Source organism: Camponotus vicinus, unplaced genomic scaffold, assembly GCF_025532165.1.
Source record: "Camponotus vicinus isolate PSW18456_S1 unplaced genomic scaffold, iyCamVici1.0 SCAF_7, whole genome shotgun sequence".
Lineage (NCBI taxonomy): Eukaryota > Metazoa > Arthropoda > Insecta > Hymenoptera > Formicidae > Camponotus > Camponotus vicinus.
The window spans coordinates 8,878,436-8,895,395 of NW_028141979.1; the positions used below are offsets into that span (position 1 = coordinate 8,878,436).

Sequence of the window (16,960 nt, forward strand, 5' to 3'; positions counted from 1 at the left end):
TTCTATTTATTTCTATTTATTATTTATTATATATTTCTATTTATTATACTTTTTACGCATGTGTAGGCGAGCAAATAGTGCGATGTAAATGTTTAATGTACAGATATTGAATGTGATAAAAATAAAAGGATGTTAAAAAAAAGGAAATCGATCGTGTTTTAATTTTTTGAGCGACGTGATTAAATTCGAAAGTAAAAAAGATTGGAAAGTTATTAATTCTTATATCGTTTTCGTCGACTTTTATTAGAAAAAAATGGAACAGAATAGACGGAATAATAATAAATCCTGTAAATTCTTTTAACCTCAAAAATAGCTCTGTAAAAAATTTCCCCCCTTTCCATTAAAATCCCATTAAAAATAATAATCGAAAGAATACATTATTTATACACATGCCTCGCTTTAGAACAGCTTATTATTGGACATGTGCTCCGAAAAAACGACTTTGAACAATTTTGATCAATCAAAAACTTTGATTAAAAAAAAATTGAGCCTGAAATCGATCCTCCTTTCTCGATAGATTAGCAAATATTCAATCTTTAGGTTCAGCATTTTTTGTTACAAAGTTTCTCTCGCGCGACGTGATCAAAAGAATGTGATCGCATCTGTGTACGAAGAGGCGGAAGCTTGAGCAGAATGGAAAATGGCGCTCGTGAGAACGAGATTCTCGAGCTCGTTCGCACTTCCTCCTCGTATGATCAGCGTCGACATAGTATAAGAAGCTCCGTTAAAACAGTTCTCTGTGTTCATCTCGTTTCCGATACACACCTTGCTTGCATGCACGTCGCATCGTATGTGTCGCAGACGTTTTATAAAGATAACTGCTATAGTTGTAGTTATAGTATCTCTCTCGATCGATATAAATGCGAAATTGTTTATTTTCGCATTTGTACAAAGTGCATTTTATACTCACTGTGTGTATGTATTTTTTTGTATATTAATATAATTTCTATATCAATAATTAATATTTTAATAATTCTATTATTTAATATTACAAGACTCGCAATTTTCTGAAAAAACTCTACAACTGTTATTTATTTTCTTCGATAAAATCAGAGAATTAAACAGAGGAATTAAAAACTCAAGATTTTAGTTTAAAATCGTAGCATATAGTTAATCATATATTTCGGAATAATTAGAATAATTTCTATCTTTTTAAAACCGCTTATAAAAATTATTTAAAAAAGAAAACTCGAGATGAAAAAAAATTAATATTATTCAATCTGAATGAAATTAAGATATTAATTTAAATATTTGATTAAAATATTATATAATATTAATTATAATATTAATAAATAATATATTTATTAATATGAATTAAAATATTATAATTTAAAGGACTTTTGTTATTATCTTTAATGTTATAACAAATAATTATAAATTAATCAATGTCATAATTATAAATAAATAAAATAAATAAATAAAATAAAATAAATAAATAAAATAAATAAATAAAATAAAAATTATAAATAAATAAAACCAGATATAGCTAAACATTCATTAAATTAAATATTAAGCATTAATCAATTAGATAATTTATTTGAAAAAATATATGCAATATTTATCCTCGTGAAATTCTTCAGCAGCCATTTTATTTTCTCAATGTCGAATGAACGCTTGCTGAAGTTCCTTGTAAATTTGACTGGGTAAAATTCTCGAGTTGGCAATGTTGCTTTACTTAGGCTAGAAGAAGCTGGATCTGGTCGTGTTCGGGTCTGCATCGAAGCCAATTACATAGATTATACAAGATTCTAGTCTCGGACTCGCCATGAGCCGTTCGTTCAGCGGGACGAGTTTTGCCCTGACCCGGCTTCGTCCACCGATGAAAATGATTTCTTTTCTATCCTCTCGGATTATCGTTAGACCGGTGATAACGAATTGTCGCGCGCAACGAGATATCGCAGCAAAACTTATCTTCTTAACTAGTAAAGCGACAGATCAACGTCTACGGCCCGTAATAATCCAATTAGTTAATTAACGTGGAATCTCCGCGAGCACGTAACTGCGCCAATTAGCGCGCCTATCGGCGCAGAAAACGGTCGTCGTCGGAGATTGCCAGCGAAATCCTTAGCCTTACTTAGTCCCCGAGTCCCAGGGAAAGTAACAGGTTTCGTCGACCATTAGAGGAGGATCAATGCGCGGGATTACGTATCCGAGTCTCTCGCAGCACGGGCTGAGGGACTACGTGACCGAAACAATACCTAAGGGAGGCCAAGCCTGCGAGCCTGATGTGTGAGTCGCGTTACTCGCGTGTTTGCTAAACCTTTTTTCCTCTCCTTCCTCTATCCTTCGTCTATCTATTTATCTATTTTTGTCCCTCGCATGCCTCTTTGCCATCTGTTCAATAGCGAAAAAAATCAGCCTTAGATTGAATCGAGTAATCGAACAATGGCAATAACGTAACAGGAGTTTAATTAACTTCCTGGAGTAATTTAAGACCCTGACCCCTTTATAGTCTGCCTTCGCCTCTGGTAATTAACTCTTTGAAGCCATAAATCTATACTCCAACATTTTCGACGCGATATTTTAAACCCTTGCAACCTGCGAATTACGAGACTCCAATATCCTTAGAGGCTTTCAGAGGTTTCTGCGTACAAAAGGACGCGAGGCATAACGTATATTCATATGAAGCTTGAGCAATTCCAATAACTTGATTGTTGACGTTAAGAAATATGAGATTCTCTTTATATTTTAGTGTTTATAATTTATGATTATCTTAAGCAAGCTTACGATTTTGAAATTTTTATTATTGGCATCTTTTTAACCTTAATGCCTGAATTCTTTGAAATTTTTTCCAATTCTATTAGGACAATTTATTTCGCTGTAAAATATTTTATTTTATAAATAAATTATTTTTATTATTTATTTAACTTATATTTCGGACTCTTAAGTTCGAGTACTGTTAATGAAAAATAAATAAAGACTGTCAACTTCCTCAAGAGAAGAACTTTCTTATTACTAAAAAATTGAGTTATATAAATTATTTAATTTAATTAATTAAATAAAATGAAATTAAATAAATAATTATTTTAATTAAATTATTTATTAAGTTTTCAAGAAGTATCAATCCGATAATTGATGCCGATGCATTTCACGTGAGATTATCTATTGCAATATATGCGCAATATCTTGCAGGAGTGTACGACACGTTGGTAAATTTATGAACGATGTAAATACGAAAATGACGTCGCAAAGGATGTGACTTTTTCCATCTTCTCATGTTTCTTCCTTCGTTTTACCCACACTCGAGAGACAAACGTTTCTTATGCTAATTCTTATGCAGTTTTCCCTGCTATTATAATTATTAAAATTTATTTATTTATTATTTATTCATTTATTTATTTATTTATTTACTATTCATTTATTTATTTATTATTTATTATTTATTTATTTATTTATTTATTTATTTATTTATTATTTATTATAATTATAAAAGTTTTTATTAAAGTTATTATAATTATAAAATTTATTAATAATTATTTAATACAATAATTTTGGAGAATTTTCTTATCAACATCGGATGAAAGCGAAAATTGAAATTTTGTTTGTTGAAACAAAAATTGGCTTTTCTCGAATCATATTATTTATTTGCGCAAAAGTTTCGCAGCCTCCTCCTTAATTGCTTCGCTTGAAACGAGAATAACTTGGACGCTCGTTTGCGCGATAATTTACCTGTGATTCTTTTACACAAACTTATGCGCGTAATCGTATCTCAAGACGCGGGCCGCAAATTGCCGAGCGGAATAGAGCGGAGGAAATCGGACCTACAGATTAATTAGTAACGCATACGAACGTTAATAGTCGCGTTGAACTCCGCGATAATAAAGCGTAGCGCGTGTTGATGGCGATGATTAAGGATACGTCTTTGATTACGCGAGGCAGAGTTATTACGACGCTTTCTAACGAGAGCCGTTCAATGCTAATACGTCCACTGAACGTCCACCTCTTGCTCTCGGTGTGACCATGGCAAAAAGCACGTCGTTCATTACTTCCGCGCTCCTTCCTTTCCATTCAAGATCCGCTTAGAACTTGAGAACATGCCTGCGCGAGCATGCAAGCCGTTCAAGTTTTTTCGCGGTTCCAGCCTCTTTCTCTCTTTCATGTACGTCTGCCCACCAATGTCGTTTCCTCGGCAATGGCTCGTGGATTTAATGAGCCGTAAGAAAGTATTATACAGGGTGTCCCAGACCACCCGTACACTCCTTTTAAAATGAAAATAAATGGCTTTTATCAAAAATTGCGAACAATTTTTAAGTAAATCTGGTACGCTCTATCAAATGATATTTTCAACTTTTGATTCCGACCGGAAATACGCCATCCGGATCGGAAGTTGAATTTTTTTAGGGGAACATGGTACCTTTTATTACAGATTCGAATTGTACGTGAAAAAATAAGAAACTTTTGTATAAAACGTTTTTTCTGAAAGTGCCTCTGTCAATCTTAAAATTGACCTTGAAAGTAACTGTGATGAAATAATGAACTTTCAATTTTAAGATTGACAGAGGCATTTTCAGAAAAAACGTTTGATACAAAAGTTTCTTATTTTTTCACGTACAATTCGAATCTATAATAAAAAGTACCATGTTCCCCTAAAAAAATTCAACTTCCGATCCGGATGGTGTATTTCCGGTCGGAATCAAAAATTGAAAATATCATCATTTGATAGAGCGTACCCGATTTACTTAAAAATTGTTCGCGATTTTTGATAAAAGCCATTTATTTTCATTTTAAAAGGGGTGTACGGGTGGTCTGGAACATCCTGTATATACGGGGTGTTCCAAAATGGTCGGAATATCTCGAAAAATGTAAGTTTTATAAAAAAAATGTCCGATACAAAAGTTGTAAGGTTTAAGAAGGTCTATTTACTGGCTTTATCAATTTGATTTTGGGTTTCGTTGTCAAAGTAAAAACAAGCTCATCGTGAATTTTCTTAATTGAACTCCCTCATTTTTATTGCACATTCTTATAGCCCTTCTCGAGATCTTTTCAAAACACTATAATTTTATTTGCCTTAAATCAGTCGTTTCGAAGTTATCGAGCTTTTTATGGTAAGGTACCGGCAAAGGTCAAGATTCCAAAATATCTCAAAGAGGTTAAGTTTTCAATTGAAAACTTAAAATGATCTAAAGTCTGACCTACCCATCAGATGGCTCTCTTTAATCCAGTAATTTTTGTATTAAACATTTTTTTGAAACTTGTGTTTTTTGAGATATTTCGAGGTACCTTTTTGGAACACCCTGTATATGTAAGCTGGTTGGTGCAGTGCGGAATCGATGATGTCGTTTGGACGATCACTGTCGCCGCGGATTCGTTGCCTTTCGCTGATTTTTGTTTGCATTCACTTTATTCAATTAATTAATTTAATTGTAGGATGTATCAAATAAAGTTTTGAAACCTTGTAATATTTATTTCCTTCATTCTCAGTAACTTTTCTTGTTTTTTTTTTCATCCCGAGGTCGTTGTAATTTTTGCCCATTTACATTCCATCCCAAGAATGTTTAAACATTAAAAGAGCAAGAGTATACAATTTCAAGAGTGGAATCAATATTAGATTAAATTGAGTAAATCTCTTTACATTTTAATGTTTTCTCTCCAGATACAACTTTGAACGTGACATATTAATATTGTCACTGTCAAGATTGTTAGGAGAGGAAACATTAATATATTGACTCTAAGTGATCATCGAAAGGTTGTATCTGTAGTTTATTGAAAGATTATTAATAAATGAAATCAAATCAACCTTGCAAATCAATCAAAATTTGAATAGAATGAAAGATTCAATAATGATACAATAATCGTTGAAGATAATATTGATTTTTATTCAATATACAAGGATTTTTGATCCCACCAATGTTTTCAAAACGATACATTTCGCTTCATTATTTGCAATAAAAATATATTGACACAAATCATTTTGGAAATTTATTAATCTAGCCTTTTTTTTAGAAGAATCAAGGAAGGCGTATAAATTTTTTCCAAGTTCTTGAACATTTTTGCTTTGAAAAATGACACCCCTTGTACACTTTAAAGGTGCCAAAAATAACAATGCAATATAAGGATTAAAATAAAAAAAATTAATTAACATTTTTGACTTGTATCTTATATTTCTTTCAATTTCTAGAATGATAATTGGACGCTGAATTTATCAAATTCTTTCTAGAAACACCATAATAATTTGTAAACATAAAACAATGCAAAGTACGTATGTACATATTACAATCTGAAAAGCTAGTGAAATTAAACTTTAAATTCCATTAATTTGTTTCCTTAACGAAAGACACATATTTCGCTTTCATGCAGAATAGACTAGTGGATTCTACCATGGACAGAAAGATGCAACTTAATTATAGTTACGCTGAGATTTATGGACAGCACATCCGTTTGCTTCTCTTCAGGTCCAGTGTGAATCAGAACAAATGCAGCATGCAAATGCAGCATGTTCGCGGTTTTATGTATATAGTCGCGTTATGGGAGTAAATCAATAGATGCTTCCGTTCATGTCGATGAACTGGATTTTTCGATACGCGTAGCTATTTATTATTGTTATACTTACGGACGTATTCTTTCTTTTTTCTTACACGTAAGTCCTCGCGAATAGGACTTTTATCGCGCGGATAAATCCTGGAGATAAGGATTTATATTAATTTTATAATTGCTTTTATTTGACTTGTTTTTTTTTCCATTCGTATCTATCGAACTTGCATAAGAAATTATTTTTGAACACAAAACAGTGCAATTCTTATTATTATTATTATTACATATAACGTAAAGAAACATTATTAAATTATTTTCGATTGATGTAGCACAAATAAAGTTTTGTAGAAATAAAGATAAAAAGAAAAGGTATCGGAAGAGAAAATTTCCTTCTTATAATTTATATAATTTTTTATATATTATATTTTATATTTAATTTTTATATTTATTTTTCTATTTTTCTATTTAATTTTATATTAAATTTTTATTATAATTATATAATTTTATATAATTTTATATAATTTTATATAATTTTATATAATTTTTATATAATTTTATATTAATTTTATATTAATTTTTTATATATTATATTTTATATTTTACATATATTATAAAAAAATATTATATATCGTAATCTTTGTCATGAGAATTAATTTAACCTTGCTTATTTAATTTTTTTAATTATTTTTTAATTATTTAATTTTTTTGTTACAGCTTTATTTAATTCTGACAATTTATCTGATGCATTTACTTCGTGAATTAAACTACAAAAAATTATAATAAATAACGTATAAATATCATCTTATAATCTACTATAAAAATCGAGAAATCCAGCAATCGTTGCCTGTATTGTAAAGAATTTTGATATATTTTGTATCAATGAGAGAATATTTTCGCTATCGAGATGCTAGAAACTTTTCTCCATCTTTTACATTTCCCGCATAAAGTGTCGTAAATCGTTCACGTGTACACAAGCACTTTCGCGATGCACCTGATCATATTCACACGACCTCGACAGCCGGGATATGCAGGCAATCCAGACGTTTATAGGCATTACGCGGTAAAGATATACACGAAACATAGTGAATTTCATGAATGTTCCATCAACCTGTTTCGAAAAGTGCTTTTCACACCTTCGAGGCGCGTTTCAAATGCTCGTCCACGGGTCACAGATAAACTCGGAAGGCTCTCGATAAACGTGGAACCACCTTACCGTGTGTGCAGTCGAACAAACAAATCGTGGGTCAACGTACTTTACACACGTACGTTGACGAAATGCGAAAGCTGAGAGGTTTAACGTAGTTAGAGGGGGATAACGAGAGGATTCTCGAGAGTTAAACGCCTCGATATTCGTCGTTAAATCGAGTTAGAGATGAGAGGCGACCGCACACCTCCGATCGGACGATCGTAAAGATTGATCTCCAGTCATCGCGATCGCGCCAACGTCGATGTTCCCTGCCATCCTTCATTCCGGCCAGACCTTTCCGTCCTCTCTCCACAGATATACACGTTGTTGGGTTTCCAACTGTGAGCTTTTCTCACGCATACCTACCTGTACCTGGGCGCGAATGCACGTGCTCGCACTCCGCGGCTACTTTCCGCTCCTCTTTTATTCCTCCTCTTCACACTTCTCGAGCTCTTCCCTCGTCAAGCTAATTCGAACTCTCCTCTTCGAATCCTCTTCCGCGTTCTTTCGAACTGCTGCGTGTACTTCCCTGCCGGCTGTTATTTCTCGCAAATATACATGTTTTGTGTACATTTGAACGCGGGATAATAAATGAAATTATTGATAAAAATTTTTATTCGTCTCCTTCTTTCGTTCATGCCTCGTTCATCTGTATTGTGATTATCTTTAATTATCTTTAATTATTTTTAATTATCTTTATTTTTAATCTTTAATCTTTATTTTTAATTATCTTTAATTATTTTTAATTATTTTATTTTTATTTTTAATTATTTTATTTTATTATACATATTATATATTATACAAATATTTTATAACTCTTTAATTTATTAAAAATAATTATAACTTAAATATAAAAAACCTACAATAAAATTAAATATATATTTTTATAATTTTTGTTATAAAAAACTAATAAAAAATTGTTAATTTTTTCGCTAAAAACTTGCTAATGGCAACACAATTCCAAAAATAGTCGCACGCATAATGATCTTAAATACGACGTACAACTGTGAGTCGATTAGAATCTTAATGAGCAAAAAGGCGTTGTCTTGAAGCATTCATTTACGCCACTACATCTCGGTCAGTACATTTTTAGGTCGAAACAAAAATGTGGTAAATACCTATTAACACTGTATATTTTATAAAACACGATTATTCGGTAAATGCAACAGTACTTTGTCTATTCTACAATGGCAGCTTGCTTCTTATATTCAGGCATATACAGAAAAAAAGGACATTCTTGTTTTGAAAATATATTTAGTTTTAACATGGAAATCTTGAAGTGAGATTATATTGCGTTAATTAAAGAAAAATATAATTGCTTGAATAATTCTTTACTTGAATGAAGCCATTTTATATAGTTCAATCAAGAAAAATATATTCTTATGATTTAAGATTTAATTTTCTTGAACGAAAAAGAAACAATGTTAGATAGAAAATAACATTTTTTAATCAAAGATTATAATTTTCTTAAAGTAGAATTAAATAATTATATATTCTTGAGGTGACAATTACAATATTAAAATAAGACTATAATATTGTTGAAATTTAAAATTATTAAATTCTTCTAAGAAGATTAATTGTTGCGTATATACGAAACATTGAACGCGTTAGTTTAAGTATATAAGTTTTTATTTGACACTTATTTTTTTCTGTGTATATATAACAATAAACACATATATAATCCGCATTTTATATATTTCTTTAAGCTATTTATTTACCATTTTCAGGAATTCATTTATTGTATTTTTGTATTTTTATATTTTTGTATTATTGTATTTTTCGATTATTCGTTAATTACAAGTAAAATGAGATATATACACAGGAAAAAAGGACATTCTTGTTTTGAAGATATATTTAGTTTTAACATGGAAATTTTGGAATGAGACTATATTGCGTTAATTAAAGAAAAATATAATTGCTTGAATAATTCTTTACTTGAATAAAGCCATTTTATATAGTTCAATCAAGAAAAATATATTCTTATGATTTAAGATTTAATTTTCTTGAACGGAAAAGAAACAATGTTAGATAGAAAATAACATTTTTAAATCAAAGATTATAATTTTATTAAAGTAGAATTAAATAATTATATATTCTTGAGGTGACAATTACAATATTAAAATAAGACTATAATATTGTTGAAATTTAAAATTATTAAATTCTTCTAAGAAGATTATAAATTGTTGCGTATATACGAAACATTAAACGCGTTAGTTTAAGTATATAAGTTTTGATTTGACACTTATTTTTTTCTGTGTATATGAGAATCTTCCTCCCTCTCTTTCTCTCTGTCTCCCTCTTTCTTTCTTATCTCATTAATATTTTATAATTAACTATAATTATTAAATTAAAAAAAAGAACCGTTTGATTTACCTGGAGGCGCGACGTAACTTTCTTTCTCTTCCATTCTCATATTCATTCTTCCAGCTTCTTTGCCGGACGTATGAGCGTCGCGTCGTCGTGAATAACCACGTCAAGTATCTTGCTGGATGGAGGAATAATTTCACGAGGGAGATGCTTGGCTGGCATATTAATTTACGGCTATTGCATGATGGACGTTCCAACTTTCAGGTCCGATGAACATTGTGACTTACTAAATACAATCACCGAACGAGCGAATATTTTATTATTCCTGACTGGTTAACGCAAATGCGTTTTTTGTAATTATACATAAACATTCCGCAGTCGTGTTTCTTGCATCTTTATCGTACAAATTTTTTTTCTTCGATTTCTCGAATATTTAAAAAATAATCTCGATATTATTATAACTTGCATACATTTTGTTATAAAATCATAGAGAATTCTTTTTTTTCATTTGTTCAGTTATCAAGTTTGCCAACGACGAGCTGTTGAAAATTGTTCATTTTGTTAAAGACGCATTCTATCGTAAAGATATAAGAGAAATGCAAAATAACCAACGTGCTTTAGCCTGGGTGCAGTAAGCAATTAAGCAAGAAGAAAGGATTATTTATCGCGCAGTTTACCAGCAAACACAATACGCTGTTCGTAAAAGCGGGATGACGAATTGACACGTATTTATTCTCGCGATATTTCAGATTCCTCATCTTATATATAAAATTTCTAAATTGCTTCTTGACAGACAATTATCGTTTATATATATCATATACTCGTCCTGAAAATCCGTTTTAGTAACTTATTTATTTTTTTCCGACGATACCTAGCCAGGTTTAAGAACAACCAGCCGAAGGATTAGACTTCCTTTCCTTGAATTTCTTGTACATACCACTAGTGCTCAGGGTCATGGTTAGGCGACTTCTGCCGTCGGTTCCGTGCGATGTAGCCATCGTGACTCATGATGAATCGTCCCTCGACGTAATTCTGCCTTTTCTTCATCTAGATCTCGAGACTTTCGAGTGCAAACGCTGGAATCTTGTTCACGCGATCCTTTCGAATAAGGCGACAATTGTCACAATTTTCAAATCCTTACGTTCGCAACACGTGACAACGATCTTTGATCTGCCCCATAATTACTGTTTATTACGAACTTAGATCTATTACTATTTTGATCTATTATTATCTATCTACGTATACGAAATTATTTATAATTTATATGTAAATTGTATATATATCTAAATTACAATAATAATTATGTAATAGTTATATAATTATTATATATAATTATTATATATAATTTTTATATATAATTATATATAATTATTATATAACTATCATATAACTATTATATAATGAGATTACAATCATTATTATAATTATTATAATAATGAATTATTATTATTATTATTATTATTATTATTATTATTATTATTATATACAGGGTGTCCCAGATCACCCGTACATCCTTTTTAAAATGAAAATAAATGGCTTTTATCAAAAATCGCGAACAATTTTTAAGTAAATCGGGTACGCTCTATCAAATGGTGATATTTTCAACTTTTGATTCCGACTGGAAATACGCCATCCGGATCGGAAGTTGAATTTTTTTAGAGGAACATGGTACCTTTTATTACAGATTCGAATTGTACGTGAAAAAATAAGAAACTTTTGTATCAAACTTTTTTTCTAAAAGTGCCTCTGTCAATCTTAAAATTGACCTTGAAAGTAACTGTGATAAATAATGAACTTTCAATTTTAAGATTGACAGAGGCACTTTCAGAAAAAACGTCTGATACAAAAGTTTCTTATTTTTTCACGTACAATTTGAATCTGTAATAAAAAGTACCATGTTCCCTTAAAAAAATTCAACTTCCGATCCGGATGGCGTATTTCCGGTCGGAATCAAAAGTTGAAAATATCACCATTTGATAGAGCGTATCCGATTTACTTAAAAATTGTTCGCGATTTTTGATAAAATCCATTTATTTTCATTTTAAAAGGGGTGTACGGGTGGTCTGGGACACCCTGTATATATATAACTATATAATTATATGAATGATTTATATAATAATTATATTGAAATGTAATTTTTGTTTTAGATTATTACTTTTGAGTGGCTTTCTGCTGATGTTCTCCAGCCATCTCGCTGTGGCGACCATTTCCGCGGAAAATACATCCGATTTCGAGACGGTTCATACGAGCAACGCGGCTATCCTCAATCGACTTGGGCTTGCGCCTCTTCAAATACCCGACGGGCATCACAAGAAGCGGTTAGCCGGGCCTGAACCACCGGGACTCAGCTCGCAAACGCGTATACATCAGCCTTACAGTCGTCGTCACGGTCACCGCGACAGTCACATTTACATCGTGAAGCTTCCGGCCAGTCCTCCGTACTATACCATTACGAAGCCTCACAAATCCGTCAACGATGATAAAGTGACCAAGACCGGGCCGAGCTTTCCGGTGGGATTTCAAGGGAATGGCAAGCCCGCCAAGATTTATCACTGGAATTTACCGGTCGTCAAGAAAATGACGGAGAAGAAGCGTCTCCAGCTGAATCAATTGATAATGGATCAGGCGAGAAAGGGATTGGACGATACGAAGAAACGCCAGAAAACGTCCTCCACGAAAACTATAATGAACAAACTTTATCCCTTCGATGCGACCAGCAAGAATAACGAATATCACGCCGGCAACGATAAGCTTCATTCTTACCAAAAACCACTAATGGCCAAACACGTAAGGAATAACGACAAGAGGCTTACCTACCCGGACAATAACAATTTCAAGTTTGAATTGACAAAGAAAAGCGATGACAAGGTATACAGACTGGACGATTTAAAGGTGCACAGGATCCATCTGGCTAACGATTTCCACGGGTCGAAAAACGCCATGTCGAAGATGAAGAAGCATCGAAAGAAAGCCGCCATGTCGTATTACGCGCCAATTTCCTCCAAGACAGGTTCTACCAGCATCCACAAAAATTTCCCCGGAAATGGCAAACCTAAGGCTTTTTACATTATGGAGAAAAGTCGCAAACCAGTGTACTATCATCCTCTCCTACCTTAATCCTTGACTGTTCGTGTAATTGTGCACAATCATGTAACGTGTTAAGTGGCCCGTGAGCCTCTGTTAGCCTAAGTAGACGCGTATAATACTCTGTTTGTATAGGATCAGGGGTCGCCGTTCGAATAGAGACAACGATGAAGAGAAGACAAGAGAGAGAGAGAGAAACAGAGACTTTCATACTTATACCGCATATGATAGTTCTTATTTAAGGCCACGTGCATTTTGCTGTTCCACTTCTGTTATAGATGTATATCGTTATCATTTTTTTTTTACTTAAAAAATCTATCGATAAGTAAATGTTACACAAATGCAATGAATCTCATTATCGTAGCTTGTCGATAATTCATTTTTTTATATACAGGGTGTCCCAGACCACCCGTACACCCCTTTTAAAATGAAAATGAATGGATTTTATCAAAAATCGCGAACAATTTTTAAGTAAATCGGGTACGCTCTATCAAATGGTGATATTTTCAATTTTTGATTCCGACCGAAAATACGCCATCCGGATCGGAAGTTGAATTTTTTTAAGGGAACATGGTACTTTTTATTACAGATTCGAATTGTACGTGAAAAAATAAGAAACTTTTGTATCAAACGTTTTTTCTGAAAGTGCCTCTGTCAATCATAAAATTGAAAGTTCATTATTTCATCACAGTTACTTTCAAGGTCAATTTTAAGATTGACAGAGACACTTTCAGAAAAAACGTTTGATACAAAAGTTTCTTATTTTTTCACGTACAATTCGAATCTGTAATAAAAAGTACCATGTTCCCTTAAAAAAATTCAACTTCCGATCCGGATGGCGTATTTCCGGTCGGAATCAAAAGTTGAAAATATCACCATTTGATAGAGCGTACCCGATTTACTTAAAAATTGTTCGCGATTTTTAATAAAAGCCACTTATTTTCATTTTAAAAGGGGTGTACGGGTGATCTGGGACACCCTGTATATTTAATTTTATATACGATGTTATATTGATAATTTAATACATTCCACAGATCGCGAAAAATACTGAGATTGATAACATTGACATTTTTATTGCTATATAATTAAATTTATATTCATGAAGCAGTAAGTGAAGCATATCATGTTTTTTCAAAAGTTGTATTATATATCTATCGACACATACTCATACATACACACATATACGTATATAAATAATTATACATATATATTGAATTGTTCGCATAAAAGTTCGTAGTGATTTTTAATAGATGATTGAACATATCGTAATATGTCATAGAGAGAGAAAAAGCTATTTAAGTCATACAACATACGTACATATTCTGAAAATATCTGATATAATAAAAATATAAATGAAACAAAAAATAATCCCGAGTAAGTTTTAATGATTATCTGCAATTTTAAAAATAAAAAAAGTAACATACATTTTTGTCAAATGATACTTTTCTACTATTGAAAAAGCAAAAACGTCATATAATTAAGAAAAAAAGATGCTATTTATAATTATGTTTATTTTTAATCAACTGTTCGTTGAAGCTTTATTTAAAACTGATTATTTCGAACAATTTATATCCCGAAATTTAACCGACTGAAAATAATATAATAATTGTGACGAGAAGCATCCAGAATTGAATGATAAAAAAAGCGTCTTCTCTTAAAAGAATGTTCAATCTCATGTTTCTTTGCAGAATGCATCAAAAAAATTCATGCAACTAAACTGAAATAATCTACGCTAAATCATGCTAGATGTTTACAAGATTTAATATTGATTATTATTTATTAATTAAGATTAATATTTGATTATTATTTATTAATTTTTGAGACATTTTTTTAACAGTAAAAACTTACGAAATCTAACATTGGTATCTTTCGCTCTAAAAAGTAGCTTTAGAAAGATTTTTAAGGTTTATTTGAAAAATGACAAAAGATCGTCAACAAAAACAATAAAGCATAAAGATTATCGAATATATAAAAAGAAATATATAAGAGGTATATTATTTTTTATTTTTTTATAAAAGTCACTACGAACTTTCTAAATGATTCAATATATAATTATTTTTTACTGTATCCTATATACGATATTTTTCAATTATAAAATCCTTTTTTATTTCAATTATAGGATAATCGCGAGTTATATTCTTTTTAAATTTTTTTCTAAACGCGCAAGTTTTAAGCCTTATCTGATGTCAAAAGCGAAAATATTCAACCTTATATGTCCCTTGATTTTATTTTGTTGCCGGAACAATTCTTGAAAAGTAAATAAATTAGCTCTTTGATTATATAAGATCGCAATCGGTTCCAAGCAACGATCTTATAACTAAAGAGCGTTGCACCGCTGACTTAAAAAGCGCGATAGTATTACACTGAGATTAATTCTCTCATCCCATCCATTCCATTAAACGACACTATTTACATTTGATATGCATATTGATTACACTATAACGTTTAAATCATATGTACCTTAGCTTTTTTATCCATCTGCCCCTTTTTTTATTTATATAAGACTCATAACAAAATACTAAGAAATGTTATATATTTCTACTTATATAGATTAGGCTTGAGCCTCGAGTAGGTTAGATTTTATTTTTGAGCAAGTCTCTGATTGAACGCAAAGTTTTGCAATTGATCGGATTTTTTTTAAATGCTAGAGAGAGAGAGAGAAATCAGCGATCGCATTTCAAATGTTACTTCCCGCTGAAAGATCGCCTATGATCCTATAATCAAATTCTGTATCGCTAAGTTAAGTTAATTAATATTGTTAATCGCTAATTAACGCTGTATAGTATATTTTTATAAGTATAACACGCGGATATACTATTTCTGCGTCCGCTGTTTCATGCGTAATCATTGATTGATTGATTGGTCGAATCCTCGATCAATGCAACATGATTATAGGCGGACCCTTTATGAAGACTGGACAATACATATTTTTACGTAATATGTGCATCGACGCGAAAATCTTTTTTATTAAATACTTTTTTCTATCTTCGTATACGTATATTATTATATAAATCGTAGGTAAGAATGCTCGATTGTAATAAGGTATTCAATATAACGAATAAAAGTATTTATAATCCTTTGTATATACAATTTGCTCCAGTCAATATTTTTGAAATACCCATGTGTACATTTTGTATTTTCTTAAATCTTTATTTTATTTTGTATTTTTTTTGTATTTTTTATATATATATAATCAATATATTATTAGTGATTTTTTAATTGCGAATAATATTCACTATTATTATTATTATTCTTATGTTGTGCGTAAAATGATAAGTTATTATTTTTATTTTTTATAAAGTCAGATTTACATTTGATACTTAAAAATGATAATATCTCTAATCTTCGATGTATTCTAGTAATTATATATTTAATTCTTTTCTTGAATTTTGGCTCGGAATTTTTTAACAGATCACAAATTTATGTAATTTTTTTTCGATAAAAACTCTATCGAGATTTTTAAACTCCTTAGTATTAATTGAATTATTATTTGTGATGATACAATTTTATTAATTAATTAAGATCTATTAAGATTCTTTCCTGTTCTTATTTGGATTATGGTTCCTTCCATTCTAAATCTACGATACGCGCATTAAAGTGTATTAATTACGATTGCGGTAATTTAACGTACTGTTTCTTTTATTAATCATGGTGTGGGATAATGAAGTTACCGATCGAATTGCATTGCAATCATTAATGAGAACTATTAATCTTTTCTCTTTACTTAATCTATTAATATAGCAAAGATCGGAGTTTTCCGCCAATATATAATCAGATATATACAATGTATAACGCATTTAAAATTAATAATCAATATTTAAAAATTAATTAATTAATTAACATTTAAAAATTTTTCTATTTTATGGGATCCTCAATATTTTCGCAGAAAATTTCCCTATTTTTTTCTCACAA

At 30.9% G+C, this 16,960-nt stretch overlaps 1 protein-coding gene across 1 annotated transcript in view; it reads left to right on the forward strand.

Moving 5' to 3' along the window:
• The window catches only part of LOC145974705 (uncharacterized), a 28,089-nt gene extending 11,958 nt beyond the window's left edge, over positions 1-16,131 (forward strand). Inside the window, exon 2 of the mRNA XM_083104712.1 lies at positions 12,112-16,131. Coding sequence (XP_082960838.1) covers positions 12,112-13,081 — 970 coding nt within the window. The 3' untranslated portion in view covers positions 13,082-16,131. The remainder of the gene's footprint in view (positions 1-12,111) is intronic.
• Positions 16,132-16,960: the final 829 nt, after the last annotated feature.